We start from the raw sequence: 24813 nt of genomic DNA, 5'->3' as shown, positions 1-24813 counted from the left end.
TTTTTTAAATCCACTTTGAATTTGGTATCTGTTGTAATCTTTCACTAAAGCTAATCTTGCTATTGATCTCTCAGGAGCCTCTAATACATTTGATCCCTCCCACCTTACTTCAAAATTCTGGACTCTATGCTTCCGTGATCATCCTCTACCAAGTTTCTTCCTACTTTGCTGGCTGCTCATTCTCAATCCTCTTCTATGCAGCTCTGAAAGGTTGGCATTCTGGAGGTTCTATCCAAGGTTCATTCTTTCTAATTCCACACTCCTGGGTATTTGTGTCTATCACATGGGTTCAAAGAATATATGTATGCTCGTATTTATAGATGTCTGTCAGTTCCTAAATTTATAGCTCCATTCTGAACTGTAGTCTATAGTCCATGCCTAACTGACATCTCCAGTTGCATATGTAAGAGCATTTCAGACTATTGGAAACTAATAGTGATTTGAACTAAAGAGGTGACAGTGTTGATGGAGATAAAATGACATATTTGAGATATAATTAGAAGTAAAAATAAATAGGACTTGGTAATTGATTTCCTATATGGAGGAAGGTGAGGGAGATGTCAGTGATAAACATGGCATGAACAACCAGGGAGTGCTGTATAACTAAGATGGGGAAACACTGGAAGAGGAGTTGGTTTGAGAGAACCATGATTCTATTTTGGATATATTGAATGAAAATGAATGGGGTGCCATTTTGAGTTGGTGTAGACCAGGAAAAGAGACTCAATTCTCCTTTGACCACTCATGTTCTAGCAACTCCTACAAGACTTTTTTGTGCCCATCAAGCCCCAGATTCTGTTACCAAAGTTTCTAAATCTAACATGTTCGGCTATTTTGTACTCTGGTTTCTTTAGCTTTTTATTAAATACTTCTTCTGTTGTATAATGCATTCAAATAACAAAATATTTCTGTATTTTGGAATGTCTTAGTTAACTTCAGGAAGTTAATTGGTAGTATTCTTGTAATGAGAATGTTTCCTAAGCCTTTTTTTAAAGTTTCTATTTTAATCACCTGGTCTGAGCCTTTGGTTTTAATCCAGAAAACTTCTTGGCTACTTAAGGCAATGATCAAGCACATTGGGAAAATGTATGCATCCATTAGGTCATTTTGCTGGCAAAATCCTTTTCTATAATTAAATTGCAATTAATAGTTTCTATACCAGCTGGACTTGGTTTTTTAACATTCTTGATTATTAATTTTCTAAATGATTTTAGCAAAGATGGGGTTTCAAAAACCAATTTACCAGATCATTATGAAACTAGTAATAGTATAAACATGAACTGGAATTTTAAAAAAAGTATAGTTATAGAGGGAGGAGACAGTAAGTAGCAATGAGTAATTTGGGACCTTCTGCTTGGGTGAATAAGCTAGTTGATCTAGTTGGGCCATGTGACTTTTAGCCAGAAGCAGATGTGGTTGTCAAGCAATGAGCCTTACTTTCTTGCTCAAAAACTAACTCTGAAGAAAATTTTAATAAAAATTGATAGAATTCTTTGTGTAATAGTAGCATCATTCATATAGAATTAATTATATAACTTCCTAAGATGAATACTTAATAATTAGCATTTGAACCCGAACCTATCTGTAAGAGTGAGAAACTGAGATAGGTAACCTGCATGCAGCCTTGAAACTAATTTCCATTCCATCCTCTCCCTTTTTCCCTGTTGTCTGCTGCACCCAACTTAGCTAATTTTGTTTTAGACAATCATTTTCTTATACAGAAGCATATATCATATTTCTCCTTTTCTTACTTCCCACTCTTTACCTAGTTACTCAAGGAAAATTTCTCGTCTTTCATTTCATTCTTCACTCTTTGTCTCTCCCTCCCCCCCACCCCCCTTTTTTATTCCTGATTTTCCAGGAATGAAATGTTGGTATTAGAAATGAATGTTGGTGTTAGTAACATGCTGGGTGGTGCAGGCTGTTGAGCAACTGACTCTTGGTTCTGGCTCAGGTCTTGATCTCAGGGTCGTGGGATGGAGCCCCCGTCAGGCTCTGAGTCTGTTTAGGATTTAGGATTCTCCCTCTCTCCTGCCCATTCCCCACTGTTCTCTCTCTCAAATAAAGAAATCAGTCTTAAAAAAGAAAAAGGACAAAAACAGTGTGAAGTTAGGGGCCATGATTTGGAATTCAGTGCTGTCACTTTTTTAGCTGTGTACCATCGGGCACATTACTTTTTTAGTTTCAGTTTCTTTTTTTTTTTAAGATTTTATTTATTTATTTGACAGACAGAAATCACAAGTAGGCAGAGAGGCAGATAGAGAGAGAGAGGGAAGCAGGCTCCCTACCGAGCAGAAAGCCCGATGCGGGCCTCGATCCCAGGACCCTGAGATCATGACCTGAGCCAAAGGCAGAGGCTTTAAACCACTGAGCCACCCAGGTGCCCCAGTTTCAGTTTCTTAATCAAGGGTGGGATAACATGAGAATTGACTATCATATTACCATATTATTATTACCATATTGTTACCATTTTGGCTAATTTCACTTAGCAACATGGCTGCTAACTTCATCCATGTTGAAAAAGGCAGAATTTCCTTTTTTTTTAAAGACTGAATAATATTCCATTGTGTGTGTTTGTGTGTGTGTATGTGTAGGTGTGTGTATCAGATGTTCTTTATCTATTCATCTGTCTCAGACACATATATGTTTATATATGTTGGCTTATATATGTTTATATATGTTGGCTATTCTGAATAATTTTGCAACCAACCTAGGAGTACAGATATCTCTTTGAGATACTGATTCTGTTTTTTTTTGGATATAATCCAGAAGTGGAATTGCTGGATAATGTGATAGTTCTATTTTTAATTTTTTGAGGAATCTTAATATTGTTTTCCATAGTGGTCCATATTAGTTTACTATTCCCACCAACAGTGCACAAGGGCTCTCTTTTCTCTACATCCTCACCAGCATTTGTTATTTCTTGTCATTTTCATACTAGCCATTCTAACATCTGTGAGGTAATTTTGACTTCATTTATCCCTGATGATTAGTGGTGTGGAGCATCTTTTCATGTATTGTTGGCCATTTGTATAAATTTACTGGAAAAATGTTTATTTAGGTCGTTTGCCCATTTTTAACTTGTTTCTTGTTTTGCTGAGTTGTAAATTTAGGGACTTCTGACTATGAAAGATAGGTGATTTTTGAACAATGGTATTGTGAAAATATTCTAATATCTGTAGCTTCAAAATGATTAATAAACTACGCTTTTATGTTAATGGGGATAACTCTTAATAATTTTATGGTATTTTTAAAATAGGTTACAGAAGTGTGCATATTCCATAAGAGATTTGAAACTGAGAGGTAAGTTTAGAGATTATTTCTGAGTAGGATTTTCAGCCATACATAAAAGGAGTCAATTATGGATGAAATGTTAACAGCATATAACAGATGATACATTTCTATTATAGATATGTTAATACATGGTGTTGCTTATCATCATGCTGGTATGGAGCTGTCAGATAGAAAAGTAGTTGAAGGAGCTTTCACTGTTGGAGATCTACCAGTTCTTTGTAAGTAAAACATATTCTTGTGCCTATTATAAGATATTTTTGAAAACTGTTAAGAAAAAAAAAAAAGCTCGAGTATGCTGACTTATTTCTGCTTTTCTTCTAAGAATCTAAAATTATGTAATTACCCATACTTACACATTTTGCAGTAAACTCTGGCAGTTTTGGTTATCATGCTACTGAATAGTGCTACCTGAAGAGTAAGAATTTAATAGTTTTTTGTTTTTTTTTAAGATTATTTATTTATTTGACAGAGAGAGGGATCACAAGTAGGCAGAGAGGCAGGCAAAAAAAGAGGAGGAAACAGGCTCCTTGCTGAGCAGAGAGCCCGACGCAGGGCTCAATCCCAGGACCCTGAAACCATGACCTGAGCCAAAGGCAGAGGCTTACCCCACTGAGCCACCCAGGCGCCCCAATAATTTTTTGATTTTAAGACGTGTTAGTTTACATAGTGATGTTCTTTTCCTTTTTGTTTTTCCTAAATTCCCTATATATGAGTTTTTATTATATTTATAAGAATATATATTTTATAAGAAGATCTCTACTGAAGCAATAAAGTTATTATGGCTTGAAACTATTATTTCTTAATCTGATACAGTTACTACCAGTACTTTAGCTATGGGAGTAAATTTGCCTGCTCACCTAGTAATTATAAAATCTACGATGCATTATGTTGGAGGAATGTTTGAAGAATACAGTGAAACAGATATTCTACAGATGATTGGTAGAGCTGGTCGACCTCAAGTAAGTGACAATATTTTATTTTTGTAACTTGTTTTAAAATAAGGTAAGCAAATCTGTTTTTTGTACTTTTTTTAAAACAGATCAGCATTTCACATTCAGATTAGGCTTAAAATTAAGTGCAATAGAAAATCTGCTTTAATGGAGACATAGAAATAAAATGAATCTGACTGAAGGAAAGATGCTGCCTCTGTGCCCTCTGAGTTTCCCTAGGCTATTGGTTTGGTTGATGAATGTGTATATACCATCAAAGGTGGGTTTTTGTTTTTTGTTTTTGTTTTTTTTTTGAGGCTTTTTTTTTTTTTTTTTCTGAAGGAGGATGCTATTCACATTTTAGATGGGACAATTTTTCATTGTTTAGGACTGTCATACATTGCAGAATGTGTAGCATCCCCAGGTCTTAAGGCAAAATGCCAATAGCAGTCCCCAGGTATTGTGACAGTTAAAAATGAGCCTATATACTTTAAGAAACATGTCCTGCTCTAGCAAATATTTAAATAAAGAAGTCATTCTTATAGTTAATAGGGGAATATTTAGGAAGAATATCTTTTCAAAGAATGTCAAAATATTATATTATATAAATCATAGTTTTTATAAGATCAATTAGGTTATATGTAAACTACACCAAATCTTAGAACTTTTATCCAGTTGCCTAAGTTTGTTTTGATTTTACTGTTACCAAAATTATGTTATGTTGAAACTAAAGTAATATTTTTACATCTATACTCTTGGAAGGTTTTAAATTAAGTTTTCAGTCAACATTCAAATTCAGAAACATTTTTAAGGCGTTTTTGACCTGTTGTTTAAGACAGGCACTGCTTAATATAAAATGAAATTTATGAATTCTAAAAGAGGACGGGTACCAACATGTACTCTTTTTACTACATTTCTCTGTATGTGTGTGTGTTTATTTTTTTTTTTTCCAGTTTGACACTACAGCTACTGCAGTTATTATGACTCGGTTAAATACAAAAGAGAAATATATTCAGATGTTAGCTTGTAGTGACACTATAGAAAGCAGGTAATACAAAAAATACTCTAAAATGTTGTTAATACCGCTAACATTTTTCCTATTCACATATTAAAAGCAAATTTGATTAGATTGTCTAAGACCATTGTCTTAAAACTTTTCAATAATCTAAGCAGAAAGTTTGTGTCCTTTTAAGAAGCTAAGAGTTAAAAAGGACAGTGTAATATTTTTATTCACTAGTTTCCTAGCATGTGGTAGTATGTATCCTTGTTATAAAAGGCCAAATTAGTAATAAGACTATAATTTTCACATCTTTTTACATCTTTAAAATTTGTTTAATAATAGATAGACAATCTGGAACCTTTAGTAAAGTATATGATTGTAATACTCAGAATATTCAGTCTCTACTCTTTTTAAGTAATAATGTCTTTTGGAGCCATGAAATAGAGAAAAGTCTATAATTTTTTAACAGTTGAACTGATTTTTTGGTATGATTTTCTTATATATTTTTGAAAGTTAAGTTATTTTTCATGAATTATTAATATAACAATGAGTATATTCTTTAATTATGTTTAATTATTGAATTATTCAAAATATTATTGCAGTTTAAAAAGGTAAGGTTATTGCATTAAAATACATATTACTAATACAAAGGTTTTTTTTTTCCTATTAGTTTACACAGACATCTTATTGAACATTTAAATGCAGAGATAGTGTTACATACCATCACAGATGTGAATATTGCTTTGGAATGGATACGATCAACTTTGCTTTATATCAGAGCCTTGAAAAATCCATCTCATTATGGTTTGTCACTTTGATTTGAAAAAGTAGTAAATTTTTCAAGCCAGTTGAGTCTATTTTTATACTTTTAAGTCACAGAATAGATTATAGACAGTAATAGGTAACAGAAATAAAAAGTAATAACATTCAGAAGTACATTAGCAACAAGAGTAGAAAAATGTGAGAAACCTTTATCTGTTTTACTTCTAGTCTTTTAATAAGGTTTGAAATTGGCACCATTAAATATAGACCTTTTAGAAAAAAATTAACTTGAATAAAAATAATAAAAATATCTAAAATTATTTTTTTAAAGTAAAAAGATTCTTGAATTTTTTCTGAACTTGTGTTCAGATCAAAGTATATAGTACTGCTGTTGCTGCTGGAATGTGCATCCTGCTTCTAAAGCTAGCACACATCTGGTTATGTTGCTTCTAGAAGGTTCTTTCATAATGGTACATGTTATAAAGTAAAAATACTTGGAATTGCTGAATATCAAATTAAAAGCTGATTTGTTGCAGTTTTATTCGAATGCACACAGGTTCAAAACTTTAAGGTTCAAAACTTTAAGCTCTCCAAGGGAAAAAAATACAGTATGCATGGTCATAGTTATACAATAAAAAAGCAAAAGATAACCAATTGTTTACAACAGTGGTTATTTTCTATAGATAGGTAAGCCTTGTTTTAACTTATTAAGCTATTTTTCCCCCTATTTAAGATTAAGTTAGATTACTTTTTTCTAATTAACTTGGGCCTATAAATATGAGTTAAGTCCTTTCTATTGTAACTTTTTGTGAATTTTCATACCTTTTATAGGTTTTGCATCTGGATTGAACAAAGATGGAATTGAAGCAAAATTACAAGGTTAGATGCATATCCTTGTAAAAAAAATTATATTTTATAAATTTTAATGAAAAAATAAGTTAGTGTGAAAGTAAGAATACTCTTTGGTAAATTTTTTTTTTTAAAAAGTAAACTTGTTTCCAGAAAAAAATATATGAAGTATTTCTTTTTTACATGCAAATAAAGTTTAGCATATGTACTTTTTTTCTGAATTAATGAATTTATTGATTCTATCAGAATATCTTCCTTTATATAATGTTAACTTTGTTTTTATTTAAAAATAACCCTCATGTTTGAAAATATTGCCTATGGATATACAATTCTTCATTTTCTAGTTTAATTTTAATTGAATATATAAGCCTACCTTGATTATGGGCTTCTTCTTATCCTTACCTGCACTAATGATGTATTCCCATCAAATCCAAGCTTAATTTTTCAGTTAATTAATACTTGATTACCTGCCATTTCAAATATCAAAAAATTCTTGAGCCTTTATTAGGGTTAGAAAGTATTAGCTCTTCTTTGTATTGAGATTCTCTTTCAGTGAAAGAAAAAATTTAGATCCACCAAAAATATTTAGCCAATTTTGGGATACCTCACTGTCTCAGTTGGTAGAGAATGCAACTCTTGATCTTGGGGCGGTGAGTTTGAGGCCCAGAGCCTCACACTGGGTGGTACAAAGATAACTTGAAGGGGGGAAAAAAAAAAAGATAAAGAAGTAGACATGCATATATGGAGGAGCACTCGTATTGTAAACTGTAGACCTGAAAAATTTAGCCAATTTTAATTTGTTCTCTACTTGGATATACAACATATGACATATTAAGATGCAGAGTTAAGGATGAAGTAGTAAAATTATCTTGACTAAAGAACAAATATATTGTTGAAACAAGGTGATAAGCAATAGCATATATTCATAATGGTTCTATTGAGAAGATATAGCAGATATATAAAATAGTTGTATTATTCTTTATTTACTGACCAATTTTGTAATGGAGTTTTTAAAACATATATTTTGATCATAATAATCAAATACACACAAGAAATCAGATAGTCCAAGATAGTCAAATATAGTCTTGCTACATTCTGATAATTGTAATGATTTAACTTGTGTTAAATTAGCAGAACCATATTTCATATTTGCCTTATCTTTAGTCATTATCAGATAACTAGATTTTGACTATAAAGAATGGCCAAGTTTATTATATAACTGAATTTAATATTTTGGTATCTCTGGAGGTCTGCCTTAAATCTCTTAGGAAGGATCCTTAGCATTCCTAAATTTGGTTATACTTTCTTGCTCATAATCCTCCAGTAGTTCCCTCCTCACTCTTAGAATAAAATGCAAACATTCACCAGAGCCCACAAATCCTCTTTGGTATCATCCTGCTTGGCTTCATTTCTTGTTACTTTCTACCTCTTTTACTCAACTGTTTATAAATTGGATCTCTTGCTGTTCCTTAAATACACCAAGCTTGTTTCCATATCCAGTCCTTCCACTCTATTCCTTATTCTTGGAACACTTCTCATATTTTTTACTTGTGGTCCCCACCTTCATTTCAATCAAATCTTTGATCAAATATCAGCTCCTCAGAGAGGCCTTTCTGGACTGCCTTAATTAAATCTACCTCTTCAGAGAGGATGGTAAAACAATTTCCACGATATTGTTGCTATTTTCCTTTTGTTGGAAAGGTGATATGCTTATGTTGAAAATTAGGATGAACATATCCTTACTAAATCAGATATTAATCACATAGCTTTATATAAAAAAATACATGAAAATTTAAAACCTTTAAAAATTCTTATTTTGGGGGCGCCTGGGTGGCTCAGTGGGTTAAAGCCTCTCCCTTCAGCTCAGGTCATGATCCCAGGGTCCTGGGATTGAGCCCCACATCAGGCTCTCTGCTCACCAGGGAAGCTGCTTCCTCCTCTCTCTCTGCCTGCTTCTCTGCCTACTTGTGATCTCTGTCTGTTACATAAATAAGTAAAATTTTTTTTTAAAAAATTCTTATTTTCTAGGTCCTTCCTTTCTGCTTTATTTTCTTTCATAGTACATTTCAGTGCCTGAAACTTTATTATTAAATTCTGTACTGATTCCTTTCTTCCATAAAATATAAGTTCTATAGAGAAGGAGCCATATCTTGCTTACTGCTGTAAACCCAAAGCTTAGAATAGTGCTCAGTAATGTAATATAGTAAGTATCTTCTTTGACTGTTTAACTTCTTGCATGTTAATCATGGGTAATTAAGAAAATTAGCAAAGACTTCAAAAGCCTTACTTATTAACCAAATACTTAAAAGTTTATCAAGCTGCCTAAGCAATGTTGCTTAAACTGAAGTATTTCTCCAAGAATTTTGCCTGTTAAGGGTTATGTTTTTGTGAGTGGCTACTCTATTTAAGATTGAACAGGATAGGGGTGCCTGAGTGGTTCTGTGGGTTAGGCCTCTGCTTTTGGCTCAGGTCATGATCTCTGGGTCCTGGGATCAAGCCCCAGATCGGGCTCTCTGCTCAGTGGGGAGCCGGCTTCCCCCTTTCTCTCTGCCTGCTTCTCTGCCTACTTGTGATCTCTCTCTCTCTCTGTGTCAAATAAATAAATAAAATATTAAAAAAAAAAAAGATTGAACATGTTGTGGCATTCCCACTCCGTGATCTGAATTAACAGTCTTCTGGGCTTTATAGCATGGAACAATGGGAGTCCAGTGGGCAGCAGGCTACTATAATTGCTCTGATCTTCAGCAGTCAGTGAGAGGTGAACTTGCCTTACTTCCTGTTCAGAGGTTCCTTCCAGGTAGCAATAGTAACATGTTAATTATGCTGAACTAAGTACTAAAAGCATCAGCTGAAGTAGTCACAAGTGGTTGCCTCAAGAGTGTGGCAAACTCAGAGGAGGGAAAAGACTGGTGTTTTTTTGGACAATCTTTGTAGATCTATTTCACTCTTTATATTTTGTATGTATGTATCTTTGATAAAAGTTAAAAAAAGAAAAAGAAAAAGAAAAGCACGCCACACTGGAAGTCAAATAGCAGGGTGGTTACATACACCTGGAGCAAGTAATCTAGCTTCTCTATTTATTTATTTCCTAACTTGTGTATGAAATAATATTAGTATCTACCTTGTTATGTTATTATGAGAATTAAATTAAATGAGGTAATGCAAATTTTCTCATTTAAAATTTAAAGTTCCAAGTTGTAAATGTTATTTCATCACTTATTTGGTAATTTGTATTATTATTACTATTAGAAAGTCTTTTTAGCCTTTTCACTGGCTCTTTTATTTAATGAGTTTTTCCTTACCAATTAAGTAGGGACTACAGTTTTCTCATAGCAAATATAGAGAAACAGACCTTTAGCATGGTTGATTATAAATTCTATTTTGTGCTGTTCCCTTATCTTACTAAAATAAAAATATGTTTCTTATTATTGGACAGAATTATGTTTGAAGAATCTGAATGATTTATCATCTCTGGACTTGATAAGGATGGATGAAGATGTTAATTTCAAACCAACAGGTAATTTTTCCATTAGTTAGTAAATTTAATAATTGCTTAAGGCTAAGACTAAATTTTAAAATATGTTCTACTAAAATTTAGATGATACTAAAATTAAATTATAATCTCAGTTGTTGCAACAGGCTATCATATTAGCATGATATATTTATGTAGGAGTCCTATTTATAAAATTATAGAACTTTTTTTTAAATTTATTTTTTATTTATTTTTGGCATAACAGTATTCATCATTTTTTCACCACACCCAGTGCTCCATGCAATCCATGACCTCTATAATACCCACCACCTGGTACCCCAACCTCCCACCCCCCGCCCCTTCAAAACCCTCAGATTGTTTTTCAGAGTCCATAGTCTCTCATGGTTCACCTCCCCTTCCAATTTCCCAACTCCCTTCTCCTCTCTAACTCCCCTTGTCCTCCATGCAATTTGTTATGCTCCACAAATAAGTGAAACCATATGATAATTGACTCTGTCTGCTTGACTTATTTCACTCAGCATAATCTCTTCCAGTCCCATCCATGTTGCTACAAAAGTTGGGTATTTGTCCTTTCTGATGGAAGCATAATACTCCATAGTGTATATGAACCATATCTTCCTTACCCATTCGTCCATTGAAGGGCACCTTGGTTCTTTCCACAGTTTGGCGACCGTGGCCATTGCTGCTATAAACATTGGGGTACAGATGGCCCTTCTTTTCACTACATCCGTATCTTTGGGATAAATACCCAGGAGTGCAATTGCAGGGTTATAAGGAAGTTCTATTTTTAATTTCTTGAGGAATCTCCACACTGTTCTCCAAAGAGGCTGCACCAACTTGCATTCCCACCAACAGTGTAAGAGGGTTCCCCTTTCTCCACATCCCCTCCAGCACATGTTGTTTCCTGTCTTGCTAATTTTGGCCATTCTAACTGGTTTAAGGTGATATCTCAATGTGTGTTTTTTTTTTTTAAGGAAGCTTAAATTTTTTTTTTATTCTTTAATATTTTTAATAATTTTTTTAAAATTTTTTATTTTTTATAAACATATATTTTTATCCCCAGGGGTACAGGTCTGTGAATCACCAGGTTTACACACTTCACAGCACTCACCAAAGCACATACCCTCCCCAATGACCATAACCCCACCCCCTTCTCCCAAACCCCCTCCCCCCAGCAACCCTCAGTTTTTTTTGTGAGATTAAGAGTCACTTATGGTTTGTCTCCCTCCCAATCCCATCTTGTTGCATTTATTCTTCTCCTACCCACTTAAGCCCCCATGTTGCATCACCACTTCCTCATATCAGGGAGATCATATGATAGTTGTCTTTCTCTGCTTGACTTATTTCGCTAAGCATGAGAAATGAAATCTTGCCATTTGCGACAATATGGATGGAACTAGAGCGTATCATGCTTAGCGAAATAATTTTTTATTTTTTATAAACATCTATTTTTATCCCCAGAGGTACAGGTCTGTGAATCACCAGGTTTACACACTTCACAGCACTCACCAAAGCACATACCCTCCCCAATGTCCATAATCCCACCCCCTTCTCCCAAACCCCCTCCCCCCTGCAACCCTCAATTTGTTTTGTGAGATTAAGAGTCACTTATGGTTTGTCTCCCTCCCAATCCCATCTTGTTACAAAGCTGTCATCATCAAGACAGCATGGTACTGGCACAAAAACAGACACATAGATCAATGGAACAGAATAGAGAGCCCAGAAATAGACCCTCAACTCTACAGTCAACTAATCTTCAACAAAGCAGGAAAGAATGTCCAATGGAAAAAAGACAGCCTCTTCAATAAATGGTGCTGGGAAAATTGGACAGCCACATGCAGAAAAATGAAATTGGACCATTTCCTTACACCACACACAAAAATAGACTCAAAATGGATGAAGGACCTCAATGTGCGAAAGGAATCCATCAAAATCCTTGAGGAGAACACAGGCAGCAACCTCTTCGACCTCAGCCGCAGCAACATCTTCCTAGGAACAACGCCAAAGGCAAGGGAAGCAAGGGCAAAAATGAACTATTGGGATTTCATCAATTTCAAAAGCTTTTGCACAGCAAAGGAAACAGTGAACAAAATCAAAAGACAACTGACAGAATGGGAGAAGATATTCTCAATGTGGTTTTAATTTGAATCTCCCTGATGGCTAGTGATAATGAATTTTTTCATGTGTCTGATAGCCATTTGTATGTCTTCATTGGAGAAGTCTCTGTTCATATCTTCTGCCCATTTTTTGATATTCTTGTCTGTTTTGTGTGTGTTGAGTTTGAGGAGTTCATTATAGATCCTGGATATCAACCTTTTGTCTGTACTGTCATTTGCAAGTATCTTCTCCCATTCCGTGGGTTGCCTCTTTGTTTTTTTTGACTGTTTCCTCTGCTGTGCAGAAGCTTTTGATTTTGATGAAGTCCCAAAAGTTTATTTTCGCTTTTGTTTCCTTTGCTTTTGGAGACATATCTTGAAAGAAGTTGCTGTAGCTGATACTGGTGACTTTGGGCAGAGAATTGAAATATTGAAATCTTTGGTCACTTTAAACTTACTCTTAGAATTCTTGTAGGTACCCTTTTGCTAGTTATTAATTATTCAAACATTTGTTTACCTCCTTTTCTCTCTCTCTTTCTCTGTCTTTTTCATTCTATTTAGAGTATAATACAAGAGACAAAGAATGGTTTGTAGTTTTTAGGACTCATGATGAGAAGTTTCTTAGGGGAAATACTGACTTCATTATTTCAAATTAATCCTTAATAGGATTGAAAAGTTTTTTAAAAATGAGGATCCTATTGTTAGCATTTGACAAGTATCCTTCCATTTTTAATGCATTTTTTTATACATTTGCAACCATAGTTTAGAAATGTATAATTTTGTATCATGTTTTTACGTGTATTTAATGTAAGGTTTTACATTTCTTTATCTCTATTTTTTGGTCATTTTAATCACAATTTGTCTTGGTGTGGACCTCCTCAAGTTGAATTTTTGGGAGGATCTCTGTGCCTCTTGGATCTAGATGTCTGTTTCCTTCTCCAGATTAGGGAAGTTTTCAGCTATATTTCTTCAAATAAATTTCTGCCCCATTTTCTCCCTTTTCCTCTCAGATGCCTATAATGCAAATGTTACTACACTTTTGCTAAGTGTTGAATGGAGTTTACTGAGTTCCTTAAGATTATTCTCAGTTTGCATAATTTTCTTTCCTTTCCTTTGCTCGGCTTGGTTACTTTTTATTATTGTCTTCCAGGTTGTTAATTCGTTCCTCTGCTTCATCTAGCCTATTTATTTCATCAAGTATATTCTTAATTTCATTTATTGTGCTCTTGATCTCTGATTGGCTCTTTTCATCTATTTATATAAGATTAAGTTTTTAAAGCAATTTATTGCCCTTACTGTTAGCCCTAGATTTATAATTGCTTTTTCCTTCTCCTGTGGTCTTTTTGATAAACATAATTTTGTTTATTATTTATCTTCTATGTATTCTGGGGTATCTCATTAGAGGGGGCATGAGAATCATTAATGTAACTTCATCTATTCTTTAGGTACTTTCCCTTTCAAGGATCTAATTCCCACTATCACTCCTTTCCTGTGGAACTTCTTGAATACATAGATACTGTTCCTTCTACTCTTGAATATACCAAGTAAATGATCTATAGTGATCCTTCTGCATCATCAGTGAATACTACCTAATTTTCCTATTCTTGGTAACCTTTTAGTTTTCCTCTGCTTTAATCGATCTTTCTTTGCTGACCATTTTGCTTGACTGTGGGTTTCTTGAAGTTGCAGACCTTGGACTTTCATTCCTGGTTTCTGATTATTTTCTTATAAACATGACCTACCTTCAAGCTTCATCTATAGTCATTCCATAAATGAATTCAAAACTCTAATTTTGATTCTGGTCTGTCACCTTCTTTACAAAATCTGGTGCTCAATTTTCTTTTCTCTTCTCTTCTTTTCTTTCTTTCTTTTTTTTTTTTTTTTGAGATGCCCACTGCTCAGTTTTCTGTTGAAAGTCTTTATTTAGGTAAATAACATGAAACTTGACATCTAGAAGCATGTAACAGTTAATATGACTTGGAATACTGTAAAATAGAATGAACATAAAATTTGAGTTCCAAAACCTGGATTTCACTCCCAGTTCTACCACTTGCTAACTGTGACCTTATGCTCACTAAAATTTAGTTTGTTCATCTACAAAACAGGAATATGTTATATATCCTACATTACATTATTGGGTTGTTACGATGATCAAATGGAATAATCAATGTATAAAATGTTTACCATAAATATGAGTTGTTCTTCTCTTTTGTCCAAGGTTAGAAAAATGTATCTCTGTTTATATATTTGCCTGTCATTCTCAGTAGCGTAACCATTTTGTCAGGCTTAAGATTATGAAATATTTGATGTCTTTGGTTTCTCTTTAATTCCTGTGTCATTCCATGTCCAGGCTATACATATATATACACACACACATATGTGTAAACATATATATATATATATATATATATGTAAACACATACACACACACACAGAAAGTCGATAGATGATAGATAAAATTTACTGTAAGCATCTCATGAGTATGGAGGCTTAGAAGTCCCAAGATCTTTAGTCAGTAAGATAGAAATCTGGGCAGCCAATGATACAATTCTGGTCTGAGTGTGAAGGCCTGAGAACCAGAAGAACTGATGGTGTAATGCTGGCAGTCTTGAGACCCAAGGAGAGCTAATGTTTCAGTTCCAGTCCAATGTCAAGAAAAGACCCATTTCCCAGCTCAAAGCAGTCAGGCAGAGAAATTCCTTCTTATACCAGAGGGTCAGTCTTTTTGTTCTATTTAAGCCTTCAAATGATTGGGTGAAGTTCACCCACATTAGGAAAGGCAGTCCACAGAGCACCTGGCTAGCCCAGTTGGAGCTTGTGACTCTTGATCTTGGGGTTGTAGGCTCATCCCCACATTGGATATAGAGATTACTTAAAAATAAACCTTGAGGGGCACCTGGGTGGCTCAGTGGTTAAGCCGCTGCCTTCGGCTCAGGTCATGATCCCAGGGTCCTAGGATCGAGCCCCGCATCGGGCTCTCTGCTCAGCAGGGAGCCTGCTTCCTCCTCTCTCTCTCTGCCTGCCTCTCTGCCTACTTACGATCTCTGTCTGTCAAATAAATAAATAAAATCTTAAAAAAAAAAAAAAAACCTTGAAGGGAACCCTCCTACACTGTTGGTGGGAATGCAAGCTGGTGCAGCCACTCTGGAAAACAGCATGGAGGTTCCTCAAAATGTTGAAAATAGAACTGCCCTATGACCCAGCAATTGCACTATTGGGTATTTACCCTAAAGATACAAACGTAGTGATCCAAAGGGGCACGTGCACCCGAATGTTTATAGCAGCAATGTCCACAATAGCCAAACTGTGGAAAGAACCTAGATGTCCATCAACAGATGAATGGATCAAGAAGATGTGGTATATATACACAATGGAATACTATGCAGCCATCAAAAGAAATGAAATCTTGCCATTTGTGACAACATGGATGGAACTCGAGCGTATCATGCTTAGCGAAATAAGTCAAGCAGAGAAAGACAACTATCATATGATCTCCCTGATATGAGGAAGTGGTGATGCAACATGGGGGCTTAAGTGGGTAGGAGAAGAATAAATGAAACAAGATGGGATTGGGAGGGAGACAAACCATAAGTGACTCTTAATCTCACAAAACAAATTGAGGGTTGCAGGGGGGAGGGGGTTTGGGAGAAGAGGGTGGGATTATGGACATTGGGGAGGGTATGTGCTTTGGTGAGTGCTGTGAAGTGTGTAAACCTGGTGATTCACAGACCTGTACCTCTGGGGATAAAAATAGATGTTTATAAAAAATTAAAAATTAAAAATAAAATAAAATAAACCTTAAAAAAAAAAAGCAATCTGCTTAATCATCAGCTACCAATTCAAATGTTAATCTCATCCAAAAATATCCCCACAGGCACATTGAGAATAATATTTGACCCAGTATAAGGATAGTCTATAGCTAGTTGATAGTTACGTTGACACCTAAAATTAACCATTAGAGCAGATTAACATAAACTACACAAATCTAGTGGAAAGTAGTTGAATTCTCAGAATAATACAGTACTGGGGCGCCTGGGTGGCTCAGTGGGTTAAGCCGCTGCCTTCGGCTCAGGTCATGATCTCAGGGTCCTGGGATCGAGTCCCACATCGGGCTCTCTGCTCAGCGGGGAGCCTGCTTCCTCCTCTCTCTTTCTCTCTGCCTGCCTCTCTGCCTACTTGTGATCTCTCTCTGTCAAATAAAGAAATAAAATCTTAAAAAAAAATTAAAAAAAAAAAAGAATAATACAGTATTACACATAATGCCCTTTTACCTGGTTTTTCTCTGGGCCCAGATTGGCCATGTACTCTGCATTGAAAATACATATTACCCAATGTCCAGTCTCTGAACATATTGCCCTTTGTGTTTATAACTCAGTAGCCTCAACTCTTATTGCACCTGGTACCATTAAGCTATTAAAAATAAACAAAACCCACAAAGCATTTATGTATGTATGCATGCATGCATGTGTCTATGTATGTATGTATAATTTTATGAGGAATGTAACATGTCTTTTAAACTGTGCTAATATTTTTATTAGGATAATTATTGAGGTTAGTATTCTTGTTATAAGGTTGCATGAATTGTTCAGTTGTTGGCTTCAAAGAAGGAAAATTTTAACCTGAAATGCAGTCCTAAGACCATTCAGCAAAGCTGACGAGGAATCTTTAAGTTCAAAGTTCCCTATCCAAGGAGTTCCTATTTTATAGGCCTATCTTAATATTTCTGCCATGTGTAGTCATTGGTTTGGAGTATCTCATGAGGAGTATGATCTTGGTGTAAAGATAGTGATAGGTTCATAGTATATTAGCTTGAGCCATCAGTCAGTCACTTCTGGTAGGAAGAGATATGGGAGGTGTATTCTCATGGCCTCTACTTTCTACCCCACCCTGTGATCCTATATCCTTTACTTTGAAATTTCCTGAATTTGGTATTTTAAGAATATTTATCATTTAACACCGTATTGATTGAAAGATGCATCTTTATTTTCACCTTCACTTGCAAATCTTTTAAAATTTTTTCCAGTCCTTCTACTTTGACTCAATTTCTTCATGCCTTCCTTTGTAAATTATTTTCATACCTTGCCTAGGAATCTTTTATCCTTTTTAATAAGCCAGTGAGTATCAAGTCTTTTCTCAAACCTTTTATTTTCTCTAGTGGGGAGAAACCTTATATTAATTTATAAACATCTAGGATAAGAAGAGTATCTTTAAATATATCCTAAAGATTAACATACTGGTTCCCATGGTAACCATATTCTCTGTATCTCACACACTGCTCTCAGAAGCTCCCTTTTATGAACCACTGCATCCCTTGCATTTCGGTTGAACATATACACCAGGATCTTAATTGATAAAGTGGCTTTTAAGCTTCCCTGGCTACTTCTCTTCCTGATTTTTAGTTCTGTCTACTCTACTATGGTCTTGATGCCTGTATATCTGATGGAATGTCTAACCTTCCTTTCTTCAGTAAACCTGTAGCACATACATAAATGTTAGCCCTTTGCTTAAGAAGCAGTATGCAATTTTTTCTTCCCAGCTGTTTCCTGTGTGTGCTCACAAGGCTTAACATTCTTTATAATGTTTTTGACAACTTGTATTTGAAACCAGTAACTTTTCAAATGAATTTCATTTAATCATTTACTTACCCCTGCTCTACCCATACTGCTACTTCCAGCCAACTCAGTGTTCTATTTCCAAAACAATTTACTTTCACACTTGAGTTTAATCAAATATTGCTCAAGAATTTTAAGTAGTCCTCTGTTATTTTACAAATCAAATTCAAAATCTAAACTCCTTTGTTAGCATTTCAAGGCTATTTCAGGCCCTCATAGTCTACTGTTCATCATGTTTTGGTAATAAAAGTAGGCAACATTTATTTAATGTTAGGCACTAATGTTAGGTAGCTATGTACCATACATGTAATATTGCATATAATCTTCACAAAAATATATGACATATATACTTCTATTATCCCCAAGTTACATTAAGATATTGGTAAAATAACCTGCGTATATGATCACCTACCTACTAACTGATGGAGCAGTGACTTGAAGAAGGTCACTTTGGCCTGAACTCATAGTTACTATCAAGCCATATCTCTCATTAAGGTATTATAAAAATAGTCTTTTTTTTTTTTTAATTTTTTAGAGAATGGCAGTGGAGGGAGAGAGAGAATCTTAAGCAGGCTCCATGCCCAGCACTAGCTGACCGTGGGGTTCAGTCACATGACCTGAGTCGAAATCAAGAGTTGGATGCTAAACTGACTGAACCACTCAGGAGGTCCTAAAGATAGCCTTTAACTTTACAGTTTTGATAAATAAGTCTTGATTTTTTTTCACTGAGGTCATGACAGCTTTTTTTTTCTGCCAAGGCATATTATTCATTTTTAAATCCTTCTCAAGCCCCATTTTCCTAATAAGGCATCCCACACTGACCATTCTCTTAGGTTTAATATCCTTTGTACTTAAGCTTGTATATGTAAATATATTTTTAGAGATTTATTTATTTATTTTTAGAAAGAAAGAGTGTGTGCAGAGAGTAGGGAGGGGCAGAGGATAGTTGGAAAGAGAATCGCAAGTAGACTCAGGCTGAGCATAGAGCCCAATGCTAGGCTCCATCTCATGACCCTGAGATCATGACCTGAGTCAAAATCAAGAGTCAGATGTCAGCTGAATCACCCAGGTGCCCCTAGTATATGTAAATATTATCATTAACTGGATTTTGTCCTCTAGTCTGGCTATTTTGTATATAGTTATCTCCCTAGCCAACCTAGAAACTCTAGAAACTGTGTCTTCTCGATTTTCTGGTGTGTCTTTGTACCTGATGCTTTTACAGGCACAGAATAGAAATTAAGGAATGTTTGTTAAACTGATGAAAAAGTGCATTGTTTCAACTGATGGAGTGAATATTTCTTTTTTCACAGAGGCAGGAAGATTGATGGCTTGGTATTACATTACATTTGAGACAGTGAAGAAATTTTGTACCATCAGTGGAAAGGAGACTTTATTAGATCTGGTAAATTAGTTGTCACTAGAAAATAAATATGTAATGATATAGTATAAAATAAAATTGGGGAAACAACTAATTTGCAAATCTCATGCAATTTAAGAATGAGTGAGCAGACAAGAAAACATTTCTAGTAGTGCTTATATCTCTCCATCTTACATACCTTTGATCATGAGATATGGAATATTATTCTTCACAATAAATTGTCAATTGTATCTCTGTATCAAGGCTAAGAAAATTTATATACATACCCAAAGTAGGGATAGCAACTCTCTTTCAACTTAAATGATAATGCTGTTTACCTTGGTAGTGGCTACCAGTGTACTTTTTTGAGAAAGACCAGGATAATGTGTCATAATATATTAGGCAAGTCTGCTCTGAGTGATGGACAATGTTGGACATGTGTGCCACGTACTTACAATCCTTCTCTAAACTTTTTGCATCAGAAAAATAATAGAAATAGGATAGGATTCATGATAGACTAGAAAAAAGCAGTGATTGCAGAGAAGTGGAGTGAAAACAAGATTATACTAAGATATCAACTATGAGGGCAACTTTACAGTTATAGCAGTAAGTAGAACCATAGTCATGTTGATGATACTTGAGAACCATATTGGTCCTTTCTCCCTTTACAGGGACATGAATATGCAACAAAATATTTATTCTTATTCTCAAATTTAACCATTAATTTTTATTTAAGATATCTAGGTTGATTTTTATAATGAGATTATTATACAAAAATAGCACAAAAACTGATGAAAACTAGAATGCTTCTATTTTTATGTAAATATTGTTCTTAACTAAGGGTAATCAAGAGTCAAAAACCCCTAATTTAATATTAACTAATCTTACTTTGACTTCAGCAAGTATATAAGAGGATTAGAACAGATGTTAGTTTCATGTTACAGATGTGAGAAACCAAAGCACAAAAATGCTTTGCTCAAAGTCATCTAGCAGAACTAGGCTTTGTAATACAAATTTCTTAATGTCTAAAGCATTCTCTCCATTACAAAATTAATCTGAATCAGGATAATGATTTGCAAACTACAGAGGGGTAATTAATATTATAATAGTAGTAGAAATGACAGCTACATTTATTGAGAGCTTACTAAGTGGTAGGCACAGGACTGAATATTTTAAATTTTATTTTGTTAATCTTTATGATCTTATTGATGTAGTCCCAGTGTCTAGCGTAATGTCTAGCATATATCAAATGTTTGTAAACACTTATTAGTGAATGAATGAATCCTTAAAGAAGCAAAATGTATAAAGTGAATTTTTAATTCTGTTACACATTATAAGTGATAAAGCTGTGATAGGACATAAGTGTTGGAGAGGATGTGGAGAAAGGGGAACCCTCTTACACTGTTGTGGGAATGCAAGTTGGTGCAGCCACTTTGGGAAACAGTGTGGAGATTCCTCAAGAAATTAAAAATGGAGCTTCCCTGTGACCCTGCAATTGCACTCCTGGGTATTTACCCCAAAGATACAGATGTAGTGAAAAGAAGGGCCATCTGTACCCCAATGTTTATAGCAGCAATGGCCACGGTCGCCAAACTGTGGAAAGAACCAAGGTGCCCTTCAATGGATGAATGGATAAGGAAGATGTGGTCCATATATACTATGGAGTATTTTGCCTCCATCAGAAAGAATGAATACCCAACTTTTGTAGCAACATGGATGGGACTGGAAGAGATTATGCTGAGTGAAATAAGTCAAGCAGACAGAGTCAAATATCAAATGGTTTCACTTATTTGTGGAGCATAACAAATTGCATGGAGGACAAGGGGAGTTAGAGAGGAGAAGGGAGTTGGGGGAAATTGGAAGGGGAGGTGAACCATGAGAGACTATGGACTCTGAAAAAGAGTCTGAGGGTTTTGAAGGGGCGGGAGTGGGAGGTTGGGGGAACCAGGTGGTGGGTATTATAGAGGGCATGGATTGCATGGAGCACTGGGTGTGGTGCAAAAACAATGAATACTGTTAACGCTGAAAAAAATTTAAAAAAATTCATGGAATAGATAATGGAAAATGTTACCTCTGTCAATGTGAGATAATATAATTGCTTAATCCATAAAAAAAAGGGACATAAGTAAATGGGCAAATGATGGAATTTTATAGGTCACAATGATAGCCAGCTGCAAGGAATTTGTAGATGTGCAGTTAAGGATAAATGAAAAGAAAACACTGAATACATTGAACAAAGATCCAAATCGGGTAACAATCAGGTATGGAAATTAAATATGTTTTAAGTAAATTTTTGAAGGTCCTATTTAGTTAAAATAAGTAATAATAATAAAAGTTTTGCCCTGTGTTTTTATTTACAGATTTCCAATGGAAGGAAGAATTAAAACAAGAGAAATGAAAGTAAATTGGTAAAGATGATTACTAAATGTCTTAATACCATATGCAATTCCTATTTCTGAAAATTTTTTTTAGTTTTAAAAGTTACTATAATTTATTTTCCTTAATACCAGAAAGGACACATTTACATAAAAGTAAGGTGTCAGAATATACATGTGAAATTAATGTCCCAAAACTCTCAGACTTCAATTAAAATAGATGATTTGTGGATTTTTTTAAATCAACAAACATTTTTTGAAAGTGTGTTCTGCTGAAGCAAGGTAATGATAGAAAAGAAGATTAAGTTTGTCATCATCAGGAGCTTTCAAGTTAGCTTGAATGAGAACCATGAGAACCATGTGTATGAAGATAATGGACAGTATGGAAACACATATAATAAATGTATATTGAATGATAGCAGCATTCTGGGAAAGACAAATAGTAAAAGTAAAAACATGAGTGAGTGAATGCATATATGACAGTGGAATGTCTATTCTATTGAGAATGGAAAGTTTGTATAGAGGAATAGTAATTAGAAGAGTAAACTAAGACTACATTGTAAATTGTTTGCAATCACAATCACAAATACAATCACATTCTTTTCTGCTTGCCTAGTGGTTGATTTTCTGAGTATTTAGTTCTTACTGTTAAACTTTTTGATTAAGATAGTGTGATTTCATGTGAAATAACTTTTTTATGTACTTCGGTAAAACCTGTTATTCTAAGAATTTGCTTTTCCTCCTTAGCTAGAGGAGGTCACTCTCTCTGGGATACTTCCTTACATTCCATTGAGTTTTATCTCCCACATGCCTTGAAGTCTCAGAAACAAACTTCTCACAGTTTTATACAGCTCAACAGACAGATTATAGCTTGCACAGTAGAAGTTAATGTTCTGTTTTTTAGCTTTATTTTTCTAGAAATTAAAATACCCTTAGAGACCATATAGTCTAGTCCTTTCATTTTACAAATGAAGTAAGTGATGCCCAGCTAAACTGTGACTTTCCCAAGATTTTATTGCAATACTAGAGACTGAGCTAGAGCTACAACCCAGGTCTCTTTCTTCTGTCAATTTTTTTCCCCAATATACTCTGTTGCATCAACTATTGGGTCAAATTAAATCAGAGTATTTTTCCACAAGCATCTTCTTAGGAACACTTTATTGGCAGCTTTAATGCTTCCATTTACCTTCTCTTAAATTGGGTCATACATTCTTTTAATTGGGGCTGTAGATTTTAGATTTGATGATTTTGTAATTTTTTAAAAATATCATAATTTAGTTTCCTATTATAATTTCCTACCTTTCATCTACTTGAGTGTGACCAGGAAGAGAGAACTATGTAGAATCTTTTCTTAATCCAAAATGTATGGTGTTTTGGTAGGTAATAATGGCTATTAATAGTTACCACTTTCCTGTCTCTCTCATATCCCTGTTCCTGTGTTGAATTTCAGATCTGGTTTTTTTTTAAGTAGATGTTAATCTTCTTAATTTTAAACTTTTATCCTTCCAAGTTTCTGACCTTTAATTTAAGAATTTTTTTAAAAAAATTTCAATATTTTAATTCCCAGACCTTTTGTACTCAGTACTAGCTCTGTTTGTTTTAACTGGTATTTTTCAGTGAACTTTTAAGATGTATTTTCAAATCAGTGATTTCTCCTCTTCATTTGTTCTTGTTATTATATAAGTAAGGCATGGATTAATTTTTAAAGAGTCAAAAATTTATAAATCAAAAAGTAATATCTGTTTTGGCCTCCCATATTTCTTCCCCTGAAGTAACTATTACCAGTAGTTTGCTGTGCATCCTTCCAGTTTCCAGTTTATTTAGCACAAATATGTGTGCTAATAAACATATGTAATGTCTACTACAAAAAAAATCATAACTATTGTTCTTGTGATGCTACAAGGATCAGAGGGGAAGGAATGGAAAACTGAATGGGAAGAAATCAGAGAGGAAGACAAACCATGAGACACTCTGGACTCTGTAAAACAAATTGAGGGTTACAGAAGGGTTAGGTCATGGGGTAACTAGGTGATGGGTATTAAGGAGGGCAGGTGTTGTGATGAACACTGGGTGTTATACTCGACTAATGAATCATTGAACACTACATCAAAAACTAACAACGTAGCTAATTTATTTTAGTCATCTTCTTTTATAGAGTGTTCAGCATAATATAATTTGAATTTGATTTTGAAGGGTGCTTTCATAAATTAGCTGAATGAATTTGGGGGTTGAATGAATTTGGGGGCTGAATCTGATTTGGGGGTTAGATAGCTTAGACTACTATATATTCAGACATTTATACGTTTATTTTTAAGGAATTTAGGAAACATTAAGTGGATTTATTCTTATAGTAATGAGTACTTGAAATGCAAGTAATTAAGCCCAAGGAGGAAAAACAAACCAGAGGTAGTAAAGAGAAGGAAAATGCGAAGAAGCATCACAGTGTACAAATATGTTGGATGTGGGGCACCTGGGTGACCTACTCAGTTAAGCTCCTGCCTTTGGCTCAGGTCATGATTCCAGAGTCCTGGGATAGAACCCCAGCAGGCTCCCTGCTCAGTGGGGAGTCTGTTTCTCCCTCTGCCTCAGTCCCACCCCTTACCTCTGTGCAGGTCTCTCTGTCAAATAAATAAATAAAATCTTAAAAAAAAAAAAACTAGTGATATACTAAACGTTGGCTAATTGAACATAATAAAAAATAAAATAAAAAGATTCTATATCTGTACATATACACATTAACCTTATTTTAATAGCAATGTATACTTTAATGATGTATTCTATAAATATAATATTATAAAATATATATGATATAAATATAATTTTTTAAAAGATTTTATTTATTTATTTGACAGACAGAGATCACAAGTAGGCAGGGAGGCAGGCAGAAAGAGAGGAAGCAGGCTCTCCGCAGAGCAGAGAGCCCGATACGGGGGGACTCAGTCCCAGGACTCTGGGATCATGACCTGAGCCGAAGGCAGAGGCTTTAACCCACTGAGCCACCCAGACGCCCCTATAAATATAATTTTTAACCACTCCTTTGTTGATG

General features: G+C 34.6%; 1 protein-coding gene across 6 annotated transcripts in view; it reads left to right on the top strand.

Annotated features, from left to right (window-relative positions):
• The window catches only part of HFM1 (helicase for meiosis 1), a 118806-nt gene that overhangs the window by 41202 nt on the left and 52791 nt on the right, over positions 1–24813 (top strand). For all 6 annotated transcript variants that reach the window (XM_082688250.1, XM_082688247.1, XM_082688246.1 and 3 more), the window contains 10 exons: positions 3260–3303; positions 3411–3512; positions 4108–4253; positions 5177–5271; positions 5894–6027; positions 6817–6864; positions 10271–10351; positions 19346–19437; positions 21547–21653; positions 21753–21800. In XM_082688250.1, the coding sequence (XP_082544376.1) occupies positions 3260–3303; positions 3411–3512; positions 4108–4253; positions 5177–5271; positions 5894–6027; positions 6817–6864; positions 10271–10351; positions 19346–19437; positions 21547–21653; positions 21753–21800 (897 nt within the window). The remainder of the gene's footprint in view (positions 1–3259; positions 3304–3410; positions 3513–4107; positions 4254–5176; positions 5272–5893; positions 6028–6816; positions 6865–10270; positions 10352–19345; positions 19438–21546; positions 21654–21752; positions 21801–24813) is intronic.

Source organism: Mustela nivalis (genome assembly GCF_964662115.1).
Source record: "Mustela nivalis genome assembly, chromosome: 10".
Taxonomy (NCBI): domain Eukaryota; kingdom Metazoa; phylum Chordata; class Mammalia; order Carnivora; family Mustelidae; genus Mustela; species Mustela nivalis.
The sequence above is the reverse complement of the archived record's forward strand: the minus strand, read 5'-3'. Positions and strand labels throughout refer to the sequence as shown.